This window comes from Amphiura filiformis, chromosome 13 (assembly GCF_039555335.1).
Source record: "Amphiura filiformis chromosome 13, Afil_fr2py, whole genome shotgun sequence".
Taxonomy (NCBI): Eukaryota; Metazoa; Echinodermata; class Ophiuroidea; order Amphilepidida; family Amphiuridae; genus Amphiura; species Amphiura filiformis.
In genome coordinates this window covers 28,735,315-28,761,688 of record NC_092640.1, presented here as the reverse complement: position 1 = coordinate 28,761,688, position 26,374 = coordinate 28,735,315, and the positions used below count along the sequence as shown (strand labels likewise).

The 26,374-nt window shown below is 34.9% G+C and overlaps 1 protein-coding gene across 3 annotated transcripts in view; it reads right to left on the bottom strand.

Moving 5' to 3' along the window:
* LOC140168200 (protein Obscurin-like) overlaps positions 1–26,374 on the bottom strand; it is a 241,289-nt gene that overhangs the window by 135,716 nt on the left and 79,199 nt on the right. For 2 of the 3 annotated variants that reach the window (XM_072191531.1, XM_072191533.1), the window contains exons 1-3: positions 16,124–16,288; positions 13,714–13,772; positions 9,986–10,247 (exon numbers count right to left, since the gene is read on the bottom strand). In XM_072191531.1, the coding sequence (XP_072047632.1) occupies positions 9,986–10,247; positions 13,714–13,744 (293 nt within the window). In that variant the 5' untranslated portion in view covers positions 13,745–13,772; positions 16,124–16,288. Of the gene's footprint in view, positions 1–9,985; positions 10,248–13,713; positions 13,773–16,123; positions 16,289–26,374 lie in introns of those variants that run through there. The other variant, XM_072191532.1, reaches the window with a different exon arrangement.

Below are 26,374 nucleotides of genomic sequence, written 5' to 3'. Positions count from 1 at the left end.
GTCTATAAAATTATTCAACTTCAGAAAAGGGGGGCTGGGAAATTTTTTTGCCCTCCCCAGTTCCCCCTTTTGTGGCAAAAAAGCCCCAAATTTCAGTAAATTTCCACTTTTTGGGGAATTTTGTGCAAAATTTGCAGATTTTTCCCCCCTGAAATTCCATTGCCCCCCCCCCCCCAAAAAAAAATTAATTCCTGGTGCTGCCACTGGCTACATTTTCTCTGATGCTCGCTAAAATTAAATTCTATATATTATAGGTACAACCCAAATATGATCCCGATCTCAGCAGTAAATGTTGTAAATGGCAATATGGTATACATGGTACATTGATGATAGTGATCGACGGGCAAAAGGGATACATGCTGGCACAGATAACCAAAAGGGCTCAAAATCTATCAAATTTGTCACCTGCGTTAGCGGATTTTGTTCCCAGCATGCATCATTTTTGCTTATCAATCGCTATAAGCAATATACCTTATGTAAACTTTTGAAATAATATAGATAAAATAAAACAAAAGTTGCTGAAAATACAAAACTTCAAAATATCTGAACATGTCCCTTTAAAACATAATATTATACATTGTGACTAGCAAAAGCTCGAAACTTAAATTACCACTGCTGGTTATTTCTTTCTTCTACAATCCATGATTTTATAATAATATTTATTTGAATTACCACAATACAAACAATATAATAGTAATAATACAACATATACTAAGAAAATGGTAAATCAAGAAAAATAGACTTGTAAGTCCAAACACAGAGTGCTTTCCTTTCCTGTTACATAACATAATTCATATACGAAAACACAAAAATAAATGGAGGAAACTAATAACAATCACATCAGTGTTCACCACAATGCACAGTGCCACACAGAAAAACATATTTTCCTATCACTGGCATATATTTCCTATATATGACTGGAATAACATTATGATGCAATAAACAAATTTATTTTTACAATCATGATATTGATTCGTATTTATTTGAATGGCAAGCCAGACATGATAATACTAAACAAATTTGGCTGTTTCCAATTGATCGACAAAAAAGGAAAACACACTCACTCATAATGTGAATGCCATACCTTATAAAAGTATACATTTTTGGATAGAAAAAGGATGCAAGTAATCCAACTTAGCAAAGCAGATTGCTGAAAAAATAAGCAGTTTTTGAGAAAAGCACCAAATTTAATTATGCCAATATTTTTCCATCCATTATAACAACTTGCCTGCATTTATGTTCTTCTAAAGGCACAAAACTAGTAACTGTTACCTCAAATTTTATAATTTTGTCTTTGTTTTAAAAATATAGGTCACAAAGTTTGACTTTTTTCAATTTGGACCAAAACTTTTAAGGTATAAAAATGGAGACACTCGTGGAGCCCATTTTCATTTATTCATTCATCCATTCATTCATTCATTCATTCATTCATTCATTCATTCATTCATTTCTATTCACATAAAATTATCAAAATATGCTTTACAATATCAAAAGGCCAATAAAAGCAGAGACTGCCTTCACCTTAACAAACAAAATTGACATACATCTTGACCCTTTATTTTAAAACCAATGACCAAGTAGTCTAAAGAATCTACAGATCATTTGAAAAGGAACAATTTGTTTGGATGTGGGTATAATAACAATGAATATACATGGGTTTCAAAAATATTTATTTCATTTGTTATCTTCATAATCCTTGACATTGTAATTAGCAATTAAAGTCCAAAAGTAATCAAAAGAAAAAAATTGTGGCAATCATTATTGTGGCAGCTAATACATTAGATGATGAATTGCATTTTGGTTTGTAAACTAATCGGGAAACTAATCAAGTATCCAATTTTGACTTAAGTGTTCTGTGTATGGATGGATGATGATCAGATTCTGGTAACACATAGAGGTTAATGCATGGGCGTGTGCAGGATTTGTTACTGCGGGGGGCTGAATCTAAATCGTTTGTGCCACTAAGCATATTGCGTCGCGCTTGCGCGACGTAGGGGGGTATCTGAGGGGGGATGTGCCCCCCTCAGAAGTGAGAAACTTTTGCAAAATGAAGGACCAATTGAAACCATTTGGTTGTGCCCCCCTCAGAAGTGAGAAACTTTTGCAAACTGAAAGCCCAATTGAAGCCATTTGGTGGACCATTCTGGCACTATTATTGTGAACAATTTTAGTTTGAAAAATCTGAAAATGGGTTAAATGAAGGCCCAAATTGAAGCCATTCGTGGACAAATTTTCACTATTATTGTATAAATTATTGCTTTTAGTGTTGGGTGAAGTGAAAAGGGGAATTTGTTTATCCATACACACTGTGTATTAACACAGGGGAGTTGGAAAAATTTGCAAAATGAAGGTCAAATTGAACTGGAATCATGCAAATTGGTAAATACTTTTAGGCGCAAATTTCTAGAAAAGGCGATGAGACGATACCAATATAGGTAGTTCTATACCAGCCAGATGACCCAAATGTGTTTTTGGAGAATATTTTGTTAAAATTTTGCCCATATCATTGAAAACCCAGCTCTGTTTTTGCCAAAATCAGTTGATTTGGACTAGACATTTTTGATAAAAAAAGTCAAAATACATTCAGTCCGCAGAAAAATTAGAAAGTGTCTACTCTATAATAAATCACATCGATCATATACATATATGCACAATTTTTGGATCGTGGGTTAAGGAAGCTTGTGAACACTGGCAGGCCAAGCGTTTGCGGCGGTCCACGGGGCTGGCCCCCTGGCGGGGGCCCCCTTACGTAAGAAAATTTTATATTTGGTGAACTAAAAATGCATAATTTCAGGCCCTCTTTTAGTCTAAATTCACCAAATTATCAAGAAAAAAAGGTATATGTGATTTTTTTGGGGAGGTGCTGGGCAAAAGGATACTCCAGCCCCCGCCACCCCCACTTAAAATGTTGGGTGCATATCTCCTCCATTGATTACCTACCGGTACGTCTATTCTGACGTATCATAGGCCTGTAATATGGCGGCATACCGGGTACTCTAAATCCATTAAGCGGGGAAGGGGGGGGGGGCTCAAATATCATTGGGTCACTGAAAACAAAAGCTTGTTTTTCGTTGTGTTCTACTAATTTAAATTAGTAAAATAAACTGCTTGAGCGCATTCTACCAATTTTTACGATGTCTTACGATATATGTAACTAAGCGGACGTATGCAAGACTCGTAAATGAAGGAATAATAGTTGTTGAGTGGGTCCTACCAATTGGATTTGGAAGTTCTACGACAATGCAACATTTAGTACAGCATCGATAATTAAGTAAACCCTGTCATCGCAGCATTTACGAACTCGTTGTACCATTTGGTTTTACAAAGCTCTGGTGGTTTTACGATGTTTTAAACATTCCCGCTGTTTCGATCATGTGTTCTGCACTCGACCACGCTTGCAGGCGACTGACCGAGTAAGCGGTTGTGCAGCGACAAACTTGAAGGTGAAAAACTATGCTAACAGGTAATATTTCAAGGTATTTCTTTCAAAATGAGCACTAGATATTGTATTGATGGTGTAAGCTTCTTTTCTGTATGATCAGAAATGCTGTGCCACATGTACATTGTGGTCGTAAAGACTAAAAGTCACGATGCTGTGTCACATCGCATGTAAGCTTAAAGCTACATGTATAAGCTTACATGCGATGTTACGCAGTTATTCCTTTTAGTCTCAACGACCACAATGTACATGTGCACAGCATTTCTGATCATACAGAAAAGAAGCTTACACCATCAATACAATATCTAGTGCTCATTTTGAGAGAAATAACTTGAAATATTACCTGTATACATACTTTTCCACCTTCACAACCATCGTACATCACATTTGTACAACTGATTCGTTCCGCCAGTCAAGCGAGTTCTAATCTTTGTTGAGCCTGTCCAACTAACCAATATTAGTTAGTTGAGCCTGTCCAACTAACCAATATTAGTAGGATGAGACATCGTTTTTACGATCCTATAGGTTAATACGGCAGGTTTGAAATTAAATAAAACCCATGCCGTACTAATCATTTTTGTTGGTAAGGCACGTTAGTTAAGCATGCCTAACCAATATATAGCATCGCTTGTCATGCCGTACAAATCATTGATTAGTAGAACGAGACATTGTTTTTACTAACTTTTACTTAGTAGAACTTACGACATTATGTTTTCAGTGCTATCATAGGCTTTCTTTGTTTCCTTTTCCTTTACTTCTTCCTTTCTTTCCTTTTCTTTCTTTCTTCCTTTCTTTCTTTTCTTTTCTTTTCTTTCTACCTTTCTTTCTCCTCTTCTTTTTTTTTTTTTTTGGGGTCCGTGCGTGCGGGGCTGAAGCCCCAAGCCCCCCTGGACACGCTAGTGTAATGACTGTGCATCATGTGATTGCAAAATATCTATAAGTATTGTGCTTTGGAACTGAGGAATATGGGGATATTCTGAAGTATTCAGGGGAATACTAACTTTACAAAATGCAGGCCTGAATACTGGTCATGAAAAAACAACAACACTGAAACATGTTGACCAATGCGAAGTGGGTATTTAGGGGCCACAGGGTTTCCACGGTTTAAATACCCCTTGAAAGCCTTTCTGGAAGATAAATTTAACAAGAAATAAGTTTTAAAATGATACATAAAATAAACACCACCACTTATCAGCACTTATGTTGGTGAATGGTTACAATTTTTTTTTCAAACATGCAAAATAAAAATTTCTTATGGAAATGTTACAATGTGGCTTCAATGTTCTAGCATTATGGAACATTCACTGGTGATGGTGAAGATCATGATATGCCAAATCATATTAAAAGCCTGATGCTTGATCTGCTGACACTATGGACAAAAAAAATAAGGTGTATTATATTAATCTTATATCCAATGTCAACACTTCCTAGGATGAGAATGGAATTATGTTACAACATGGCTTTAATGTCCCATCACTATGGAGCATTCACTTGTGATGGTATAAGATCATCTGTTGTATGGTGCCAAATCATATTATAAATCTGCTATTTGATCTATTGACACTATGGACAACATAGTAGGATATTATTAATGTAATATCTACTCCCCATTCCAGAAAAATATAGCACTAATTTTTTGGGATTAAAAAAATATTATCAAGTTCTGCTAAATGAAACATAGCTCATTTCTAATCATTCATTTAGTCCTAACTGGATATGAAAGAAAAATAAATATTAAAAAAAAAAGCCATAAACATGGATTTTGTTGGCATGCTTTCTAACAATCGAATCACAAAAATCACAGACTTGGAATTCACGGTTGTTTAATGTATATAGAAATGGCTTCATTATTAACTAAATGCAAACTATAGATGGTGCTGTCAATCAAAAGGTTCTTATTTCTGATCCAATAAATTGCACTTACTGTGTACGTTTCGATAACCACTGGGTTATCTTTATCAACACTGAATGAAGACTGCTACTGTGAACTGTAGATGGTGCTATTTATCCTAAATCATATTTCTTTATTTGCAAGAGGTAGGTGATTAACCCGGTGGGTTCAGTTTGTATTTAAAGGTAGGACGTATGACCGTTCCAGGATTTGAAAATGACCCCTATTTCACGGGGAATCGAGGACATTTGCAGTAATTTTACCCCCTATTTTGCGCGAAATCAAGGAAAATTTGCCCCCAAATACCTCCCCTATTTTTATCATTTTGAGGACGCATTTTCATTTCACCCCCCCTTATTACGAGGAATCGAGGACATTTTTCCGAAATAAATACACCTATTTTTACCATTTCAAGGACTCTTTTGAATTTCCCCCTATTTCACGGGAAATGAGGACAATAACGAAAACTGTAGCGGTAAAAGCAGAGCGAAAGTCCTAGAAATACACCCTATTTTCCATTTCAAGGACAATTTTGCTCCAAAACACCCCTAGTTTGGACAATCGCAAACAATTTTGTCCTCGAAAATTCCGCGGACATTTCTTGAAAAGTACCCCTAATTGGAACCATCATGCGTACACATTGTCAGTGAAGACTGAACCCACCGGGGGTGATTAATACTGCCATTAAAACAGCTGGAGGTGAAACAAGCAACAAGGAAATTTTATAAACATATTTTATCAAACAATAAAAGGAATTATTTGTATTAAAAGCTTGAAAGAGTAATTTCCAGTAACTAAATAGCGCCACCAATTTTGTCATTAAATTGCACATTTTATATCCGAAAAAGCTTTAAAAATGCTATAAAAGTGACTAATTTTGTAAAAGAGGGGAAATTAAAGTTGTGAATGACTCAAAAGCATTTGCATGATATCGCTTTTAGGTGTTTAAGCCTAAAATTTGGTTGTACATTATGTGGGAACAAGTCAAAGCATTCAAAATCTTGAGAATGTGCCAAAATTTGCTCTAATTTTCACTTATTTTTGTTTTGCTTTAATCAAATGATTGGTTATAAGAATGTTTCATTCTTATGTCTTTCCTAAAAATAAAAATGCACAAATTGAAATTAGACTCCATACATGTCGTTAGACTTGATTGTCACTGCATGTGAAAAACGCCCCAAAATGCATGTTTTTGGCCCTTAATTCATAACATTTATTGCCAGTAAAAACTAAATGAACACTTAGGACTGAGCTGTGTTTCATTTGACAGAAGTTGATAATATTCTTTCAATCTCAAAATATTAGTGTTGTATTTTTCTGGAATAGGAAGTAATATCAACACGTCCTATGGAAATGTTACAACATGGCACTATGGAGCATTGACTAGTGATGGTGAAGACTTGAATATCATCTGTTGTATGGTGCCAAATCATATTAAAATCTGCTATTTGATCTACTGACACTATGGACAACATAGTAGGACATTATTAATGTAATATTTAATATAAACACATCCTAGGGTGTGAATCATTTTATATCTGATCATGTTTAATGCTAATAATTTTGTGTCTTAACCCTATGAGAACTACCTGGTCAAAAAGAAGTTTTCATTATCAAATGGACCAATCAGCAACGATGTTAGAATAATTTCACCATGCAAACAAATTGGAGTGAATTATTTGCAAAGCTCCATTCTGATTGGTGATTTAAGTGAAGATATCATGCAACTGACCAATCAGAGGCAATGTTAGATCGACAGGTAGTGCTCAGGGGGTTAAAATCTTCTCCATGTGGATGTTGACTGCAGACGACAAGTTCCTTCTTTCAAAACATTTTCATGTCCATATTTGAAATCAGCTTGAAAAATGCATTAAAATGAATACAAACAAGTCCAGTATTTGTTCAGTGGTTCTTGATATAGCTCTTGATATTTTGAAAAAATATCTCAAAACTTTTTATGTTGAAGCCTGGAGCATTCACTAGTGATGGTGAAGAACTGAAGATCATCTGTTGTATAGTGCCAAATCATATTAAAAATCTTCCATTTGATCTACTGACACTATGGACAACATAGTAGGACATCATTAATGTTATAACTAATATCAACATATCCTAGGGTGTGAATCATTTTATATCTGATCATGTTTAATGCTAATAATTTTGTGTCTTAACCCTATGAGAACTACCTGCCTATTGGTCAAAAAGAAGTTTTCATTATCAAATGGACCAATCAGCAACGATGTTAGAATAATTTCACCATGCAAACAAACTGGATTGAATTATTTACAAAGCTCCATTCTGATTGGTAATTAAAGAGAAGATATCATGCAACTGACCAATCAGAGACAATGTTAGATTGGCAGGTAGTGCTCAGGGGGTTAACATATTCTCCATGTGGATGTTCAATGCAGACAACAAGTTCCAAATTTTCTTTCAAAATTCAAAAATTTCAGAATTGTACATTTTCATGACTATAATTTGAAATCAACTTGAAAGATGCATTAAAATGAGTACAAACAAAACCGGTATTGGTTCAGTGGTTCTTGATATAACTCTTGATATTTTAGAGAAATATCTCAAAACTTTTTATGTTGAAGCCTGGGCCTATGGCCAGCACATAGAGCATTAACAGATGTGCCAGATTATGTTGATAATCCAGACATCTAGACATGACATTAGCCTGAATCTGGGTCAGAAGAAAGTCAATTGCCTTCCAAGACTGGAGATAATAATTATGGGGCTCATCTAAACACAGCAAAATAAGAAAGTCCCAACAAGTCACCATGAACCACAATAGCCTCATCCCAATGACACAGTTCAGTTACCCCAATTAAACAATCATATTGCAAAATTTGACCTTAAGTTGCCAAGTATGAGTTTTGTACCCTAATTTTCAAAGGTCATTCAATAAATGTACAAATGCATTGGGGTTAAAGAACTGTGCCCTGATAGATGAGCATGTTGTGGATCCTAGTGAGTGAATTTTATTGGATGCAAGCATGATATTTACTGTGTAAGAATACCCCTTCCCAGAATCCTTGTAGTACTTGGTACAGGTTCCCTTAGTTTTCATTTTGAAATAGACTGCTATAAAAACATGAGTTGATAGTCATGGAAATAAATATATATTTTGCAAGATCTAGTTATATACAGTGGCAGCACCAGGATTTTTTTTCGGGGGCATTATGAGGGAAAAGTGAATTTCAGGGGGGGCAAAATCAACAAATTTTGGGCAAAATTGCAACAAAAATTGGAAGAGTTCTGACTGGGCGGTACCAAATCCGCACAGAAAAGTGAAATGGAGAAATGCATTGTGGGAAGTGGATATATTAATGTATATCAACCATATAGGGGCACATATTTCCAAAATAGAACCAGTCTGTGATCAAACATGCAATATTGCTGTCCAGATTGAAAAGTCCATGTTTTTGCTGCTTCATACCAACTCATGACACATGATGACCACCACTATAGGCCTAAAATAATTTGTTATATTGGAGTAACTCATCTACCCTAGAATTGGGCCTGACCCTAGTCTTAAATCAGTAGCTTGCCAGCGGGGGCAGACTGCCCCCCCCCGTGACAAAAAATGAAAGAAAAAAGTGCCCCTCTGACCAAAGGGCAAAGGAAAAGAAAAAGGGCAAGGAGCCCCTTTTTCATCAATACTCACCCCGATCACGGGCAAAAATAGTGTCAAATTCAAATTTTTTTTGCACGCTATGCGTGCATATCGCCCCAATAAAACCTTTTTTGGAAGCTCGAAAACATGTACAGTCTCTCTAAAAACAAAAATTTCATGTTGCAACTCCAATTTTTTTACGCTGGGCCCCTTAAATTTTTTTTTTCCCCCCCCCCCCCCCCGACCAAGAAAGCTGGCTATGCCCCTGACTTAAAAAACCCAACTTGAACCCCCCCCCCCAAAAAAAAAAAGATGCTAAGCAGTGCTCCTCTCCAAAAATGGAATACAATCCAGTTTGATTTGGGTAGTGCTGCTGAGAATTTGAAAGTGAACCCATCATATACCAATTTTTTCCAAAGATTTGAACCATAAGTCAAAATTTTCAACCAAAATTTTGGCTATAGTGAGGCAAAATTGGGGTATTTTCCAATAAAAAAATTAAAAAAAAAATGACCTATCCATATAAATTGGCATAGAAAATGGGGCAGTTGATATACCAAAAGGCCAAAAATGCTACCCCAAAAAATGTTGTGGCTCATCCCTGTATGGTAATTTATACTGAGTACTCCCTTGTTATGCACATATAACTTCTTGCATTCAACCAATGATGTACCGTATTTCCTCGAATAGTCACCCCCTTCAATTAAATGCCCCACCACTTTTTTCAATCAAGATGTTTCAAAAATGCTGATATTTCCATGCTATCTTGTGTAGTTAAGTTTACCAAGGTGCACACATGGTTGCTAATGACATCAGTAAATTGGCAAAAATATGGTCGTAAACATGGAAGTGAACCAGAAGTCATCGTTCCTAAGTTCATAATTTGTCATTTCAGCATGATTATTAAGCTTACCGAATGATTTTAACAGGAATTATCGTTCTAACAATGACCTCTAATAAATGCCCCCCTTTTGAAATGCAATGCCCCGGGGGACTATTCGAGGAAATAGGGTATTCATTAGATTAATTCACTTACCTATTTCCATCCTGTAGTATCTTATAATCCTCACAATCCATAACAGTTCTTCTATTATGTAACCATTCCACCTGGGGCTGGGGATGTCCTGATATCACACATTCAAATTTAGCAGTCTTGCCTTCCTCTGCATACTGATTGGTCAGTTGCTCTATAAAGTCAGGCTCTTCGGTTCCTTCTGATGCTGCGGTGAAACTCATCTCGTCGTCTGCTTCAGAGAAATCTGAAGCTGTGTAAAATGTATCACTACTATCACTACATTCTGAAAAAAAAACCACCCCAAAACAAACACCAATATTACTTACTTTATATTTATTTTATAGAAATATGCAGAGATGCCAACATTATAATTCAGAATATGGAGGATTCAAACCAAAATAGGGAGATTTTTAAAATTACATGCAACTTCGAAGGCACAAAACTTGCTAGAAATAGAGAGGTTGCCAAATATGGGTGTCAAAATTCCAGAGGGGGTTCTCCCTGGTTGAAGGTATACGGGGATGTGCCACGGTTTTGGGGTACCTTTTCAGCAATTTTGGTATATCGATGGGTGGGTTTTCAGTGGAGACCAAATGTGCTCAATTGTGCGCATTTGGGCAAAAGCGCCCCTAAAAGGGCACAATTGGGGCAAATTTAGGTGCTTTTACTTATGGGTGACAAAATCAGCAAAAAGTAGGTATAGAGAAAGTCAGCATCCGAAAGTCTGTGTGGCACATCCCCATAATTTTTTTTGAAGAACCCCCCACCCCGGGGTCAAAATTGACAAAATGTTTACAAAAATAGGGAGCCTCCCTCTAAAAATAATAGGGAGGGTTGGCATCTCTGAAATATGCCCCAAACAAGTTCCCTTGGTGAAAGTTTGAAATCATCCCTTCCATCTCATGTCCCTCCTTTCATACCATCTGCCATCCAAGTATTAAAAGAACTTTGTCCGATCAAGAAACATCTGGCATGTAATGCAATTAAGGGCAAGGATAGCGACATTTGCACAGTATTATTGTGGGACCTGAGAGTAGGCCTACATCAGACACACCAAATTGCATTCTGAATACAAACAATGTCCTTCTGATATCAAATAATTTTGATTTTTTATTTAATTTGCGATATAGGCCTAATGCAAATTTTATGCCAAATTATTAAAAAATGAAATTGTAGAATTTTTTTTAATCTAACAGTCCTTGAAGTTAACTTCATAAATCTTATGATATGTACTTAAAGTGTATGTAGCTGGGATGACAAGCCGATCATCAATGGTATGTTTGATCTCAGGTCCCACACAAAATACTCTGCAAATGTGGGTGTCTGACCCCTTAAAGGCAGTGTATTGGATGTTGCAAAATATGATTTTCCTGGTCCTGTCATTCTCCAAGCTATGGGATACCAATGTTATGTTCATGAGTAAACTTCACAAAAAAGTGACTTTTAAATATATTTCTATTTAAGGGGTGGGGTATGAACCTTTGGACAGTATTTATTGTGGGACATTAGAGCACATCAGACATATCGAATCGCATTCTGAATACGAAGAATGTCCTGATGATATCAAATAATTTTGAAATTCACAATGTAATACACATTTTATGGCAAATCATTAAAAATTGATATTTTTGATATTTAACAGTACTCGAAGTAAACTTTATAAATCTGATAATATGTACTTAAAGTGCATGTAGGTGGGATGAAAAGTCAACGATCAATTGAAAATTTTGACCTTTCGTATTGAAGATATGGATTTTTTTCCCAAAACACCAAAAAAATTGAGGTCTTTTTGGGGAAAAATCCATATCTTCAATATGAACGTCAAAATTTTCAATTGATCGTCGGCTTTTCCTCCCAGCTACATACACTTTAAGAATAATATCATTAGGTTTATAAAATCTACTTCGAGGACTGTTATATATCAAAAATATGAAAAATATCAAATTTTAATAATTTGTCATAAAATTTGTATTATATCGTGCATTTCAAAAAATGAAAATTCTTTGATATCAGAAAGACATTCTTTGTATTCAGAATGCAATTCGATATGTCTGATGTGCTCTAATGTCCCACAAAAAATACTGTCGAAACGCTCAAAACGCTCACTCCAGATCCCTTCAGGTACTTTTACTCTTGAAATCCTGAAAAGGGATATTTTTTTGTCCTCGTGTTCATCATATAAAAACATCATAATTTACAATCTTGGTTATGAGTCGATTCTCAGGATAGGTTTGAAATTTTTAGCTCAGAATTTTTCTCTGTTATTTCTCTTATAAAAGTGTATTGTTCTTTATGTTTTGTTTAAAAAGAGGGTAAATTAAAAATAATTGTCACAGATCTCATAAAAAAAAAGCAATAAAAAATTTCATTTCTGTCCACAAGCATATAAAATAAATTTTATAGCTTGAAGAGTGGCAAGACTGATTCAAATCTGAGAAAGCACAACATAAGTCATTTTATTTTAGGGGCTGTGCAATAATCATGAGCCCAGGGGGTAAAATTTCCGAACAGCCCGCCAAAAATTGCTTGCTCCACCCACCTCTCTACCCGCCAAAAATCGCTTGCCCCCCCCGGCCTGCAAAACGCCACTTGCCCCTCTCGGCCTGCCAAAAAATCTTTGCCCCCCCCCTTTACACAGTCATGCCAAATTTTTGGGATCTCAATTTGCAAACCTTAAAAGGTCTAGATATATGTTGCAAGCGCAGTGAGCAGGAAAATTTACATATTAAAGTGTTTCCCTACTGTTTCCCTAAGCCTTTTTTTAGAGCATTTGATTCAAAAGGCACCCCATGAATGTGTGCCAAAAATCGCTTGCCCCCCACGGCTGGCCAAAATTGCTTACCCCCCTTTTTGGCTTGCCATAAATTTCTTGCCCCACTCAATTTTACCCTACCCCAGGGATCATAATTATATTGCACAGCCCCTAATATCAGTATCATCTGATTTGTGTTGGTAACAAAAATTGCCAGAAAAAACCCTAAAAAGCAACTGCCAGTAAATGAGCTCCATGCATGTGACCTCTTTTTCTTGGAAATAAAATTTTGCCCCACAGACTGACCACATTGCATTGGTTTACATAACCAGTTTTAAAAGTTAAAACATCCATTTGTTCCACCTCTACTCAATTCTTGCTATACATATTCAAAACCAAGTACTGTGAAGCCCCATAGGGCTATTCCCAATTAGTGCAAACATTTTCTGCTTTTAGCTCCCAATGTGTTAGTAACCCACAGAGAGCATGTCCTACTTGATTTCATGTCAAAACAAATAATGACAGAAATAATAATGAGTTGGGTTCATTGCAGGTTCATATAAACCATGCACATTTATTGTATTGTAACAGTTTTAAAAGTGAACACTTTGGGCGGTATAAGTTAATGTTTTGGTTCTTGTCACAAGCCAATTTGATTATAAATAGAGATTTTTGACCTAGGGAATTTTTTACAGTGCTAAAAACTGGTGATTAAGCTCAAAAACCTCCTTTTTACTTGTTATTCTTGGACATATTGATATGTTCATGGCATTAAAATTTCACATTTTGGAGAGAACCCATGTTCACAACGACATGAAATTTTTGTGAATTTGTACATTTTCTAAATGTCCTAGGAAGGAAAAATATTCATGTGCATGAACATTTCAAATATCAACTGCACTTGCGAAAATTCCTCAAAATTTTCAAACACGCGGACATGTCACACATTAAACTGTAACAATAAATTTTATTGCACAATTTGTTAAAAAAGACTTACCTATAGAACTAGATTTCCTTGTCGGAAACATGATGACTGACTAATTATGTTAAGACCACCTGAAAGAAGAAAAGAAACAATGCAATCATGGTGAGAATAATATTGAATCAACAAATTTTGTAAGAAAAAAAGCGAACCAGAGATACCGTAAAGCTGGAAATTTTTGCGGTACATTAGTTATTGAGCACAACACAGCTACCACAAAAATAAAAACACATGAATATGTTCTTTTAATGTCTTTTAATGTATAAGTTTATATAAAAACTCAAAATCACGAAATTTAAAACAAGCAATGTAGTTCAAAATCGGCAAAGCGCAAACAATAAAGTGACCACTTTACAGTAAGTTTAAAGAAGGTTGGGGTTAGGCTGGGATAAGATTTTGCTGCATAATTATGCTTAACTCTCACCACACAGGTGTCGACTACAGATAACAAGTTTCAAATTTGTTTCAAAAAATTTCAGAATTGCACATTATCATGACCATATTTGAAATCGGCATGAAAAAGTGCATTAAAATAAAGTATTAACAAGTCTAGTATTTGTTCAGTGGCTCTTGAGATAGCTCTTGATATGTTGAGAAAATATCTCGACTCAAAACTTGGACTTACGGCTGGCATGCAGAGCATTAAAAAAGTTCTAAGTTTAAAGCCCGGTTTAAAGTTCTCAACCATAATCATAAAAAATAATAAAATAAACAAACTGATCAATTTATTGCACTCTTATTTCATTACAATATACATACGCTGCAATGCCATATACGTAGCCCTATAATAGGGAAATAAAAAAAACAATTTACCAAATCAATTTTCAAGATAACATGCAATTTTCTTTCATCTTTAATGCTTACAAGTATTATATATTTGCCCTTTAACTAATAATGATCAAGATTTCTCAACATGCACTACGTATTAGTAAAAAGTAGCATTTGATGACCAAAAACAGTGACCATTGAATAGTTATGCTTTTAAATCAGTCCACATGCATGACAACATAATGTCAGCATGGTCAGTGACAACTGGAATGTCCACTAGATGTTTGAAGGATATCACCTATTACCAGGTGTAAAATAAAACCGTACGCAAATCTGGCTAAGTAATGATACAGGACCCCTGGATCGTAGATATACTATGATACTTTATATATTGAAAATGTGTTACAACAGTAAATGCGCTATGTCCAGCTCCAGCCACATAATAAGTCAATGACCTAGAGAGAGGAGAGCACACTCCACAAAATTTAGATTATGTTACATCCCCAGGTGAAATCGCCCTGATGGATTGTGAGTGTGGGGGATCCAGAATTGAAAGGGGTGTCAGGAAGTGGTGTTTTTTTTCTCCTCTTTTCCTTCATCCTTCGTTCCTCTTCCTCTTTCTAGCTCTGGTTTGGAAATTTTAGGGGGTGTAGGGGGGGATTTAGGGGGCAGGGGGGGTGTACCACATCATAAATATATCAACAATATATCCCCCTCACACACTAGCCACTCCCACACCAAGTTTTTAATGTGGTCAATTTGAAGGTTACAAAGTGTTCAAAATGTTGTAAAACATAGTCCAACAGTACAAGAAATGAATGAAATACACAGCAGTTACATTACCCAAGCAGTGGCACCATCCAGAAATTTGCAAAAGGGAAGGGGCACAATCAAAGTTTTTGTTTCATTAGTTTGAATTTTTTCGAAGTAAAGGCCCAATTAACCCCATTTTATGGACCGTTTTACACTATTATTATTGAAAAGTGCAGTAATTGATAGTATCCTATATACAAACAGGCACAATGCCTAGATGTTGATCCGTAAGCATCGGCACACTATATTTAAATACCCTGTGAAAGACTAAGCCTGAAATGCTTTAATTACAGTAAAATTCAGAGCTTTTATAATATGCACCAATGCACTGATACACAGAGTGGACAATATAGGCATTGGAATGAAATAGCAATTCTCTGTTCTACCTCATTTGTTTGGCCTGAAATTAAAAGAAATCGTATCTGATAGGGAAAACTAACAATATTTGGGGAAAAATAAAAACCCATGTCATATGCAAATTACACATTATTGCTTTAACTCTCTCCAACGGGGTCCAAGTTTACGGCCGATTCGTAGTGTCCAGTCACATTTGGAACCAGCATTAAAAGTGCATTGAAATGAGTACAAACAAGCCTAGTATTGGTTCAGAGGCTCCTGATATAGCTCTTGATATTTTGAGAAAAATTTGGGACTTTATATGTTGAAGTCTACATGTGTATGGCTAGCACGCAGATCATGAAACATCCGAGAAAAAATTAATTGTTTTTTACTTTATAAAATATTACTGATTAGGTGATCATGTGAAACAATGCATCATGGGAAGGCATTCCCTGCTGTGAACTATATCATTGTATTATGAAGTTAACATAAACATGCAACTTACCATTAACATCTTTCCAAAGTATTAGTTCCATGTTGACTTAATAGCAATAGATAGTATTAATTAAAACTGGCCCCTTGTTACGCTGTATTAGACACACCTACGCACATTCTCCCAGTCCAACATATATAAACCAATACATACAATGTAAACTTCTCCACCTCTGAATAAAACACTGAGTGCGAACTATGGCCGATTTCCAATCTGCACTCTTTTCATCATCAACACCATTTACAATGTGTCTGTAGTAAAACTGTCACATATAACAGTTTAAAAAACGAATCAATCATTATACAAGTATTCCCAGATAATGATAAAGTGTACTGACTGTGCAAGACTATGCAGACTACTATGTAGGCCCCTATGTAGCAATGTACAACTAGATATAATCTTCTATAGTTTTGTTTTGGACACACTATAGTGACATTTTTAAGTACCTATTCCCCTCAGGCTATCTGATACTATCTTATGGAAGTTTTATATTTCCAATCAATCTGTTCAGGTTATTTCTTAATTAAATGTAATGTCCATCAAATATATATATATATATATATATATATATATATTATTGCCTCTTATCAGCGGAACAAATACATGTGTGAGTTTGCTAAATCTGATTCATTTAGTCAGTGATTCATTTCAAAAGTGAACAATCTTCATTGCATAATTTGTTGATCAATAACTCTGGCTGGCCCACATTTCAAAGTTCCATACAGATCCTTAAATACCTTCAAGGGCCCAAATGACATTATTACCTATTGCTACGACAGACAGTGATAGAGGGCAGTCTTTTATCTCCAGTTTATTGCCAAATTTATAAACTGTTAGTATTTTGTCTTTCAGTAGCTGAAAAACCAATTTGACCATTTTCGCTGCAAATTGTGTTCCCTTAACATTTGTGTGTAAAATTTGGCAAATTTTAATGTTGTGGGTATGTGACCTATACATTGTATTTAATTCCAGTGTAAACTTTGAATCACACACCCAAGATTCCCATAATATAAACAATAATACAGCACTGAATTGACCAAATTGTACACAAAGCCTGTAGAAACAAACTTCTCAGCTGGTAATCTCTGGCTGGAAGTCTCAATATCATGCACTCACAATGCTCAAAAACATCACAAAATCTTTTTCTTTCAGAAAGGCAATTATAACACAGTTCCTTTCATAAAACAGGTTTCCATAATCAGCTGTCTTCAGTCATAATTGGCTATCTTCAGTAGATAGCAAGCATACATCATTGGCTATCTTTAGTTAAAAGCAAGTGTACATGATTGGCTATCTTCAGTAGATAGCAAATATACATAATTGTTATAATTGGCTATCTTCAGTAGATAGCAAGCATACATCATTGGCTATCTTTAGTAGAAAGCAAGTGTATATGATTGGCTATCTTCAGTAGATAGCAAATATACATAATTGTTATAATTGGCTATCTTCAGTAGATAGCAAGTATACATCATTAGCTATCTTTAGTAGAAAGCAAGTGTACATGATTGGCTATCTTCAGTAGATAGCAAACATACATAATTGTCATGATTGGCTATCTTTAGTAGATAGCAAGCATACATCATTGGCTATCTTTAGTAGAAAGCAAGTGTACATGATTAGCTGTCTTCAGTAGATAGCAAATATACACAATTGTCATAATTGGCTATCTTCAGTAGATAGCAAGTATACATCATTAGCTATCTTAGTAGAAAGCAAGTGTACACGATCGGCTATCTTCAGTAGATAGCAAATATACATAATTGTCATAATTGGCTATCTTCAGTAGATAGCAAGCATACATCATTGGCTATCTTTAGTAGAAAGCAAGTGTACATGATTGGCTATCTTCAGTAGATAGCAAATATACATAATTGTCATAATTGGCTATCTTCAGTAGACAGCAAGTATACATCATTGGCTATCTTTAGTAGAAAACAAGTGTACATGATTGGCTGTCTTCAGTAGATAGCAAATATACATAATTGTCATGATGATGATTGGCTATCTTCAGTAGATAGCAAGTACACATCATTGACTATCTTAAGTAGAAAGCAAGTGTACATAATTGGCTGTCTTCAGTAGATAGCAAATATACATAATTGTCATAATTGGCTATCTTCAGTAGATAGCAAGTATACATAATTGGCTATCTTCAGTAGAAGGCAAGTGTACATGATTGGCTGTCTTCAGTAGATAGCAAATATACACAATTGTCATAATTGGCTATCTTCAGTAGATAGCAAGTATACACCATCGGCTATCTTTAGTAGAAAGCAAGTATACATCATTAGCTATCTTTAGTAGAAAACAAGTGTACATGATTGGCCATCTCATTTGCTATCTTCAGTAGATAGTAAGTATACATCATTGGCTATCTTAAGTAGAAAGCAAGTGTACATGATTGGCTGTCTTCAATAGATAGCAAATATACATAATTGTCATGATGATGATTGGCTATCTCCAGTAGATAGCAAGTACACATCATTGACTATCTTAAGTAGAAAGCAAGTGTACATAATTGGCTGTCTTCAGTAGATAGCAAATATACATAATTGTCATAATTGGCTATCTTCAGTAGATAGCAAGTATACATCATTGGCTATCTTTAGTAGAAAGCAAGTGCACATGATTGGCTGTCTTCAGTAGATAGCAAATATACATAATTGTCATAATTGGCTATCTTCAGTAGATAGCAATTAAGTATACATCATTGCTATCTTTATTAGAAAGCAAGTGTACATGATTGGCTGTCTTCAGTAGATAGCAAATATACATAATTGTCATAATTGGCTATCTTCAGTAGATAGCATGTATACATCATTGGCTATCTTTAGTAGAAAGCAAGTGTACATGATTGGCTGTCTTCAGTAGATAGCAAATATACATAATTGTCATAATTGGCTATCTTCAGTAGATAGCAATTAAGTATACATCATTGCTATCTTTATTAGAAAGCAAGTGTACATGATTGGCTGTCTTCAGTAGATAGCAAATATACATAATTGTCATAATTGGCTATCTTCAGTAGATAGCATGTATACATCATTGGCTATCTTTAGTAGAAAGCAAGTGTACATGATTGGCTGTCTTCAGTAGATAGCAAATATACATAATTGTCATAATTGGCTATCTTCAGTAGATAGCAATTAAGTATACATCATTGCTATCTTTATTAGAAAGCAAGTGTACATGATTGGCTGTCTTCAGTAGATAGCAAATATACATTGTCATGATGATGATTGGCTATCTCCAGTAGATAGCAAGTACACATCATTGACTGTCTTAAGTAGAAAGCAAGTGTACATAATTGGCTGTCTTCAGTAGATAGCAAATATACATAATTGTCATAATTGGCTATCTTCAGTAGATAGCAATTAAGTATACATCATTGGCTATCTTTAGTAGAAAGCAAGTGTACATGATTGGCTGTCTTCAGCAGATAGCAAATATACATAATTGTCATGATGATGATTGGCTATCTCCAGTAGATAGCAAGTACACATCATTGACTATCTTAAGTAGAAAGCAAGTGTACATAATTGGCTGTCTTCAGTAGATAGCAAAAATACATAATTGTCATAATTGCCTATCTTCAGTAGATAGCAAGTATACATCATTGGCTATCTTTAGTAGAAAGCAAGTGTACATGATTAGCTGTCTTCAGTAGATAGCAAATATACACAATTGTCATTATTAGCTATCTTCAGTAGATAGCAAGTATACATCATTGGCTATCTTTAGTAGAAAACAAGTGTACATGATTGGCTATCTTCAGTAGATAGCAAATATACATAATTGTCATAATTAGCTATCTTCAGTAGATAGCAAGTATACATCATTAGCTATCTTTAGTAGAAAACAAGTGTACATGATTGGCCATCTCATTTGCTATCTTCAGTAGATAGCAATTATACATCATTGGCTATCTTTAGTAGAAAGCAAGTGTACATGATTGACTGTCTTCAGTAGATAGCAAATATGCCTAATTGTCATAATTGACAATCTTCAGTAGATAGCAAGTATACACCATTGGCTATCTTTAGTAGAAAGCAAGTGTACATGATTGGCTGTCTTCAGTAGATAGCAAATATACATAATTGTCATAATTAGCTATCTTCAGTAGATAGCAAGTATACATCATTAGCTATCTTTAGTAGAAAACAAGTGTACATGATTGGCCATCTCATTTGCTATCTTCAGTAGATAGCAAGTATACATCATTGGCTATCTGAAGTATATATACATAATTGTCATGATGATGATTGGCTATCTCCAGTAGATAGCAAGTACACACAGCAAGTGTACATAATTGGCTGGCTTCAGTAGATAGCAAATATACATAATTGTCATAATTGCCTATCTTCAGTAGATAGCAAGTATACATCATTGGCTATCTTTAGTAGAAAGCAAGTGTACATGATTGGCTATCTTCAGTAGATAGCAAACAATACATAATTGTCATAATTGGCTATATTCAGTAGATATCAAGTATACATCATAGGCTATCTTTAGTAGAAAGCAAGTGTACATGATTGGTTGTCTTCAGTAGATAGCAAATATACATAATTGTCATAATTGGCTATCTTCAGTAGATAGCAATTAAGTATACATCATTGCTATCTTTATTAGAAAGCAAGTGTACATGATTGGCTGTCTTCAGTAGATAGCAAATATACATTGTCATGATGATGATTGGCTATCTCCAGTAGATAGCAAGTACACATCATTGACTGTCTTAAGTAGAAAGCAAGTGTACATAATTGGCTGTCTTCAGTAGATAGCAAATATACATAATTGTCATAATTGGCTATCTTCAGTAGATAGCAATTAAGTATACATCATTGGCTATCTTTAGTAGAAAGCAAGTGTACATGATTGGCTGTCTTCAGCAGATAGCAAATATACATAATTGTCATGATGATGATTGGCTATCTCCAGTAGATAGCAAGTACACATCATTGACTATCTTAAGTAGAAAGCAAGTGTACATAATTGGCTGTCAGTAGATAGCAAAATACATAATTGTCATAATTGGCTATCTTTAGTAGAAAGCAAGTATACATCATTAGCTATCTTTAGTAGAAAGCAAGTGTACATGATTAGCTGTCTTCAGTAGATAGCAAATATACACAATTGTCATTATTAGCTATCTTCAGTAGATAGCAAGTATACATCATTGGCTATCTTTAGTAGAAAACAAGTGTACATGATTGGCTATCTTCAGTAGATAGCAAATATACATAATTGTCATAATTAGCTATCTTCAGTAGATAGCAAGTATACATCATTAGCTATCTTTAGTAGAAAACAAGTGTACATGATTGGCCATCTCATTTGCTATCTTCAGTAGATAGCAATTATACATCATTGGCTATCTTTAGTAGAAAGCAAGTGTACATGATTGACTGTCTTCAGTAGATAGCAAATATGCCTAATTGTCATAATTGACAATCTTCAGTAGATAGCAAGTATACACCATTGGCTATCTTTAGTAGAAAGCAAGTGTACATGATTGGCTGTCTTCAGTAGATAGCAAATATACATAATTGTCATAATTAGCTATCTTCAGTAGATAGCAAGTATACATCATTAGCTATCTTTAGTAGAAAACAAGTGTACATGATTGGCCATCTCATTTGCTATCTTCAGTAGATAGCAAGTATACATCATTGGCTATCTGAAGTATATATACATAATTGTCATGATGATGATTGGCTATCTCCAGTAGATAGCAAGTACACACAGCAAGTGTACATAATTGGCTGGCTTCAGTAGATAGCAAATATACATAATTGTCATAATTGCCTATCTTCAGTAGATAGCAAGTATACATCATTGGCTATCTTTAGTAGAAAGCAAGTGTACATGATTGGCTATCTTCAGTAGATAGCAAACAATACATAATTGTCATAATTGGCTATATTCAGTAGATATCAAGTATACATCATAGGCTATCTTTAGTAGAAAGCAAGTGTACATGATTGGTTGTCTTCAGTAGATAGCAAATATATATAATTGTCATAATTGGCTATCTTCAGTAGATAGCAAATATACACCATTGGCTATCTTTAGTAGAAAGCAAGTGTACATAATTGGCTGTCTTCAGTAGATAGAATATATACATAATTGTCATAATTGGCTATCTTCAGTAGATAGCAAGTATACATCATTGGTTATCTTTAGTAGAAAACAATTGTACATAGGGCCTAATTGGCTGTCTTCAGTAGATAGCAAATATACATAATTGTCATAATTGGCTATCTTCAGTAGACAGCAAGTATACATCATTGGCTATCTTAAGTAGGAAGCAAGTGTACATGATTGGCTGTCTTCAGTAGATAGCAAATATATATAACTGTCATAATTGGCTATCTGCAGAAGATAGCAAGTATACATCATTGGCTATCTTAAGTAGAAAGCAAGTGTACATGATTGGCTTTCTTCAGTAGATAGCAAATATACATAATTGTCCCAATTGGCTATCTTCAGTAGATAGCAAGTATACATCATTGGCTATCTTTAGTAGAAAGCAAGTGTACATAATTGGCTGTCTTCAGAAGATAGCAAATATACATAATTGTCATAATTGGCTATCTCCAGTAGATAGCAAGTATACACCATTGAATATCTTTAGTAGAAAGCAAGTGTACATGATTGGCTGTCTTCAGTAGATAGCATATATACATAATTGTCCCAATTGGCTATCTTCAGTAGATAGCAAGTATACATCATTGGTTATCTTTAGTAGAAAGCAATTGTACATAGGGTCTAATTGGCTGTCTTCAGTAGATAGCAAATATACATAATTGTCATAATTGGCTATCTTCAGTAGACAGCAAGTATACATCATTGGCTATCTTAAGTAGGAAGCAAGTGTACATGATTGGCTGTCTTCAGTAGATAGCAAATATATATAACTGTCATAATTGGCTATCTTCAGAAGATAGCAAGTATACATCATTGGCTATCTTAAGTAGAAAGCAAGTGTACATGATTGGCTGTCTTCAGTTAATATACATAATTGTCCCAATTGGCTATCTTCAGTAGATAGCAAGTATACATCATTGGCTATCTTTAGTAGAAAGCAAGTGTACATAATTGGCCTACTTCAGTAGATAGCAAATATACATAATTGGCATAATTGGCTATCTCCAGTAGATAGCAAGTATACATCATTGGCTATCTTTAGTAGAAAGCAAGTGTACATAATTGGCTGTCTTCAGAAGATAGCAAATATACATAATTGTCATAATTGGCTATCGTCAGTAGATAGCAAGTATACACCATTGAATATCTTTAGTAGAAAGCAAGTGTACATGATTGGCTGTCTTCAGTAGATAGCATATATACATAATTGTCATAATTGGCTATCTTCAGTAGATAGCAAGTATACATAGTGACAGATGTCGAACATAGTGATGGAAGTTGATCACAAATTTAGCAAAAAATGGGGATCGTGAAAACATTGAGTAGGCAAATTGTATTGGAAAGGTTATATTGCAAATAACAAATGATTTCGCAGTACTTACGTTAATAAGCTAAATAATGGATAATTTGGCTCATATGCTTGAAAAAACTTTCCAAACCTTTGTTGAGGAGTTTATTTTAATAAATTGTAATAACAATTAAGGCATTTGGGTCAGTGCACTCACCCTAATGAGCACTATAATGGCTAAGCTAATCACTTATTGCTATAGCTACAAAGTAGGTGATAATACCATTACTATGGCACACCTCTAATGCACCACTATACTAATTAAAGAAAACACTAAATGCAGCACCGTATAAAACAGGAAGAGATAATGACCAAAAAAAAACCAGGTTTCTTATCCAATCTACCATGCCTAATGATCATTTTAATAGCTAAACTAATCACTTCCTGCTTAGCTACAGGTAGGTGGTATTGTCATAATACTAGATACACCTCTACTAGTACTAATTAAAGAAAACACTTAATCTATGGCCATTATGGGTCAAATAGTAACTGACCTCTGGTAACTGACCACTACAAAAAGGTAATCACACCACCAGTGCAGATTTTGCCATTTTAATGAACTCTATTAATAGTTTTAACAGAGTATAACCAAATGTTTCTATATGTTATTCCCCTAACTTGGAAGTTCTTGTGCTCAATGAATTTCCATATTCTGTCGGTCCAACATCCGGGCTATCTCTAGTCTCGGGCCCAAACTGCATGTGGCTCACGGTTTGTTATGAACAACAGAAACTGGCTGTGAAGGAGGCTACATAGCGATGTTGTTGGAGTGACATTCAATTTCGGAAAAAACAACACTCGACCACGGAATTTAATTTTAAGTTTGTCAGTATATAAACGGTAAATCAAGTAAGTTTCTTCCACTCTGAAGACTTAGAAACGGTTGTTTGATTCCACTGACTATTTGCGATCGAAATTTACATAACACCAATGACAGAAATCATGAACAAAAATCGAATCAGGGACTTGTTTTCACTTGACCATGAGTCGCATCATCAACCGGAAGTGACGTGGCACGGACCGACAGAATTGAAATATGATTACAACTCTTTGGAAACAGCTTGTAGAATATGTTTTAAATCTTTTCATCACCGGTATATTAGCAATATTCTGCCTCCTAGAAATTCAGGATTTCATCCTGTAAGAACAGTTCAATGGTTAATATATGGACCATGCAAATTGCATTAAATTATCTAGACCTATTTATTTTCTTGGGAAATTTTGTTGAATCCACACTAGCGGTGTGGATGAGAATATGGCAACAATGTGAAGGATTCAAAGCTGCTCCAGCTACTAATGAATGAAAGCAATTACTAAATAAAATTGTTTGTCAAATCACCAGTACCAATTTGGGTGAGAACAATTATGATGATTATATTAATCACTCTAAAGTGACCCACTAATTAGTGAAAGTTCAACTGCCATTTTTTTTTACAACAGCAGCGACAATAGTAATAGTATACACAATTATATAAATAGTACTGGTAGTGAGTTTAGTCTTGATAGTCGTCACATTTTGTATCTGTTTAACAGGATTTGTTTTGCTGAGTCACAGATATATTACCGATGTTTGAACAGATGAAAATAATATTTGTTGGAGGATTTTGGAGTAAAGGCGAGTGGTTCAAAGTTTCTGTTTAATCAACTTCGCTGATTTACTGATACTATTACTGATGTATGAATAGTTTAAAGTAATATCGGTTGGATTATTTTGAAGTAAAGACAAGTGGTTCAGAGTTTGTGCTTATCAAGAAGTTGCAATCAGCCAGCAGGGCACCTTTACAGCCATGCTTAATGAATGACAATGCACATCATGCAGAAAGAAGTTACAATGCTTTAACTTGACTGCAAAAGTGTTCCATCTGTCTTACTGATACAGCTACCAATGTCTTCATTACTGAAGCTATGTCAGTGGTCTATATAGTTGTGTACAATAGTGGTCTACAACAGTGGTCTACATAGTTGCTTTCCTAGCTGGCAGTAAAAGAGATGCAGAAGTTGCTAACTCTCAGTCAGATTCTTGTAATTCTTCACCAAAATGCATTTTGTTTTTGTGATGGTACCTGCACCCTGCACTGCATGGCTGGAAAAGGTCTCTAGTATTTGGTGAACAATGTTTAGCTACTTTATTGGCAGCCATGTAGACGTTGTATTGTCAATAAAATATAAACTTCAAGAACCTACAATCATCAAAAGAATTGCATGTTTTGTTGCTGACTTTGAGGTTTCTTATCTGCACCAGCAACAGCATATGTGCAACTTTGACAACAACATTTTACAAAAGGTGCTGATAAACTGCTCTTTCTGTAAAATGGACTTTTATTTAAGGAAAGATTGTGAGTAGTAGCGAATACTGCGATCATATGAGAAGCTTTACAGATTGTCAAAAATCTTATAAGAAAGGTGGTACAATACTCACAATAGCATACTGGGAAGTGCTTGTGCGTTATACTGAGACTTGACTTTTGTTCACAGAAAGAAAAGTATCCAGAAGAACATATGAACAAGGCTCAATGCCATTTGTGGTTGTGTGATGAACTACTTATCAATATCGTCAATCAAACTTCAAAGCTGCAATAACTTTTACAGGATCTAGAATCAATATCTTATCATGATGCCTGTTGCAAGGATTTTGCATCTGTTTCCAAGGTTGTTCATCATCATCACAGTCATATTAATAAATGATGCTGTATGGAATGGATTTACATCAGCCCAGCTACTAGTGGAACCATTGTGGGATATTTCTGCCAATGACACCGATCAAT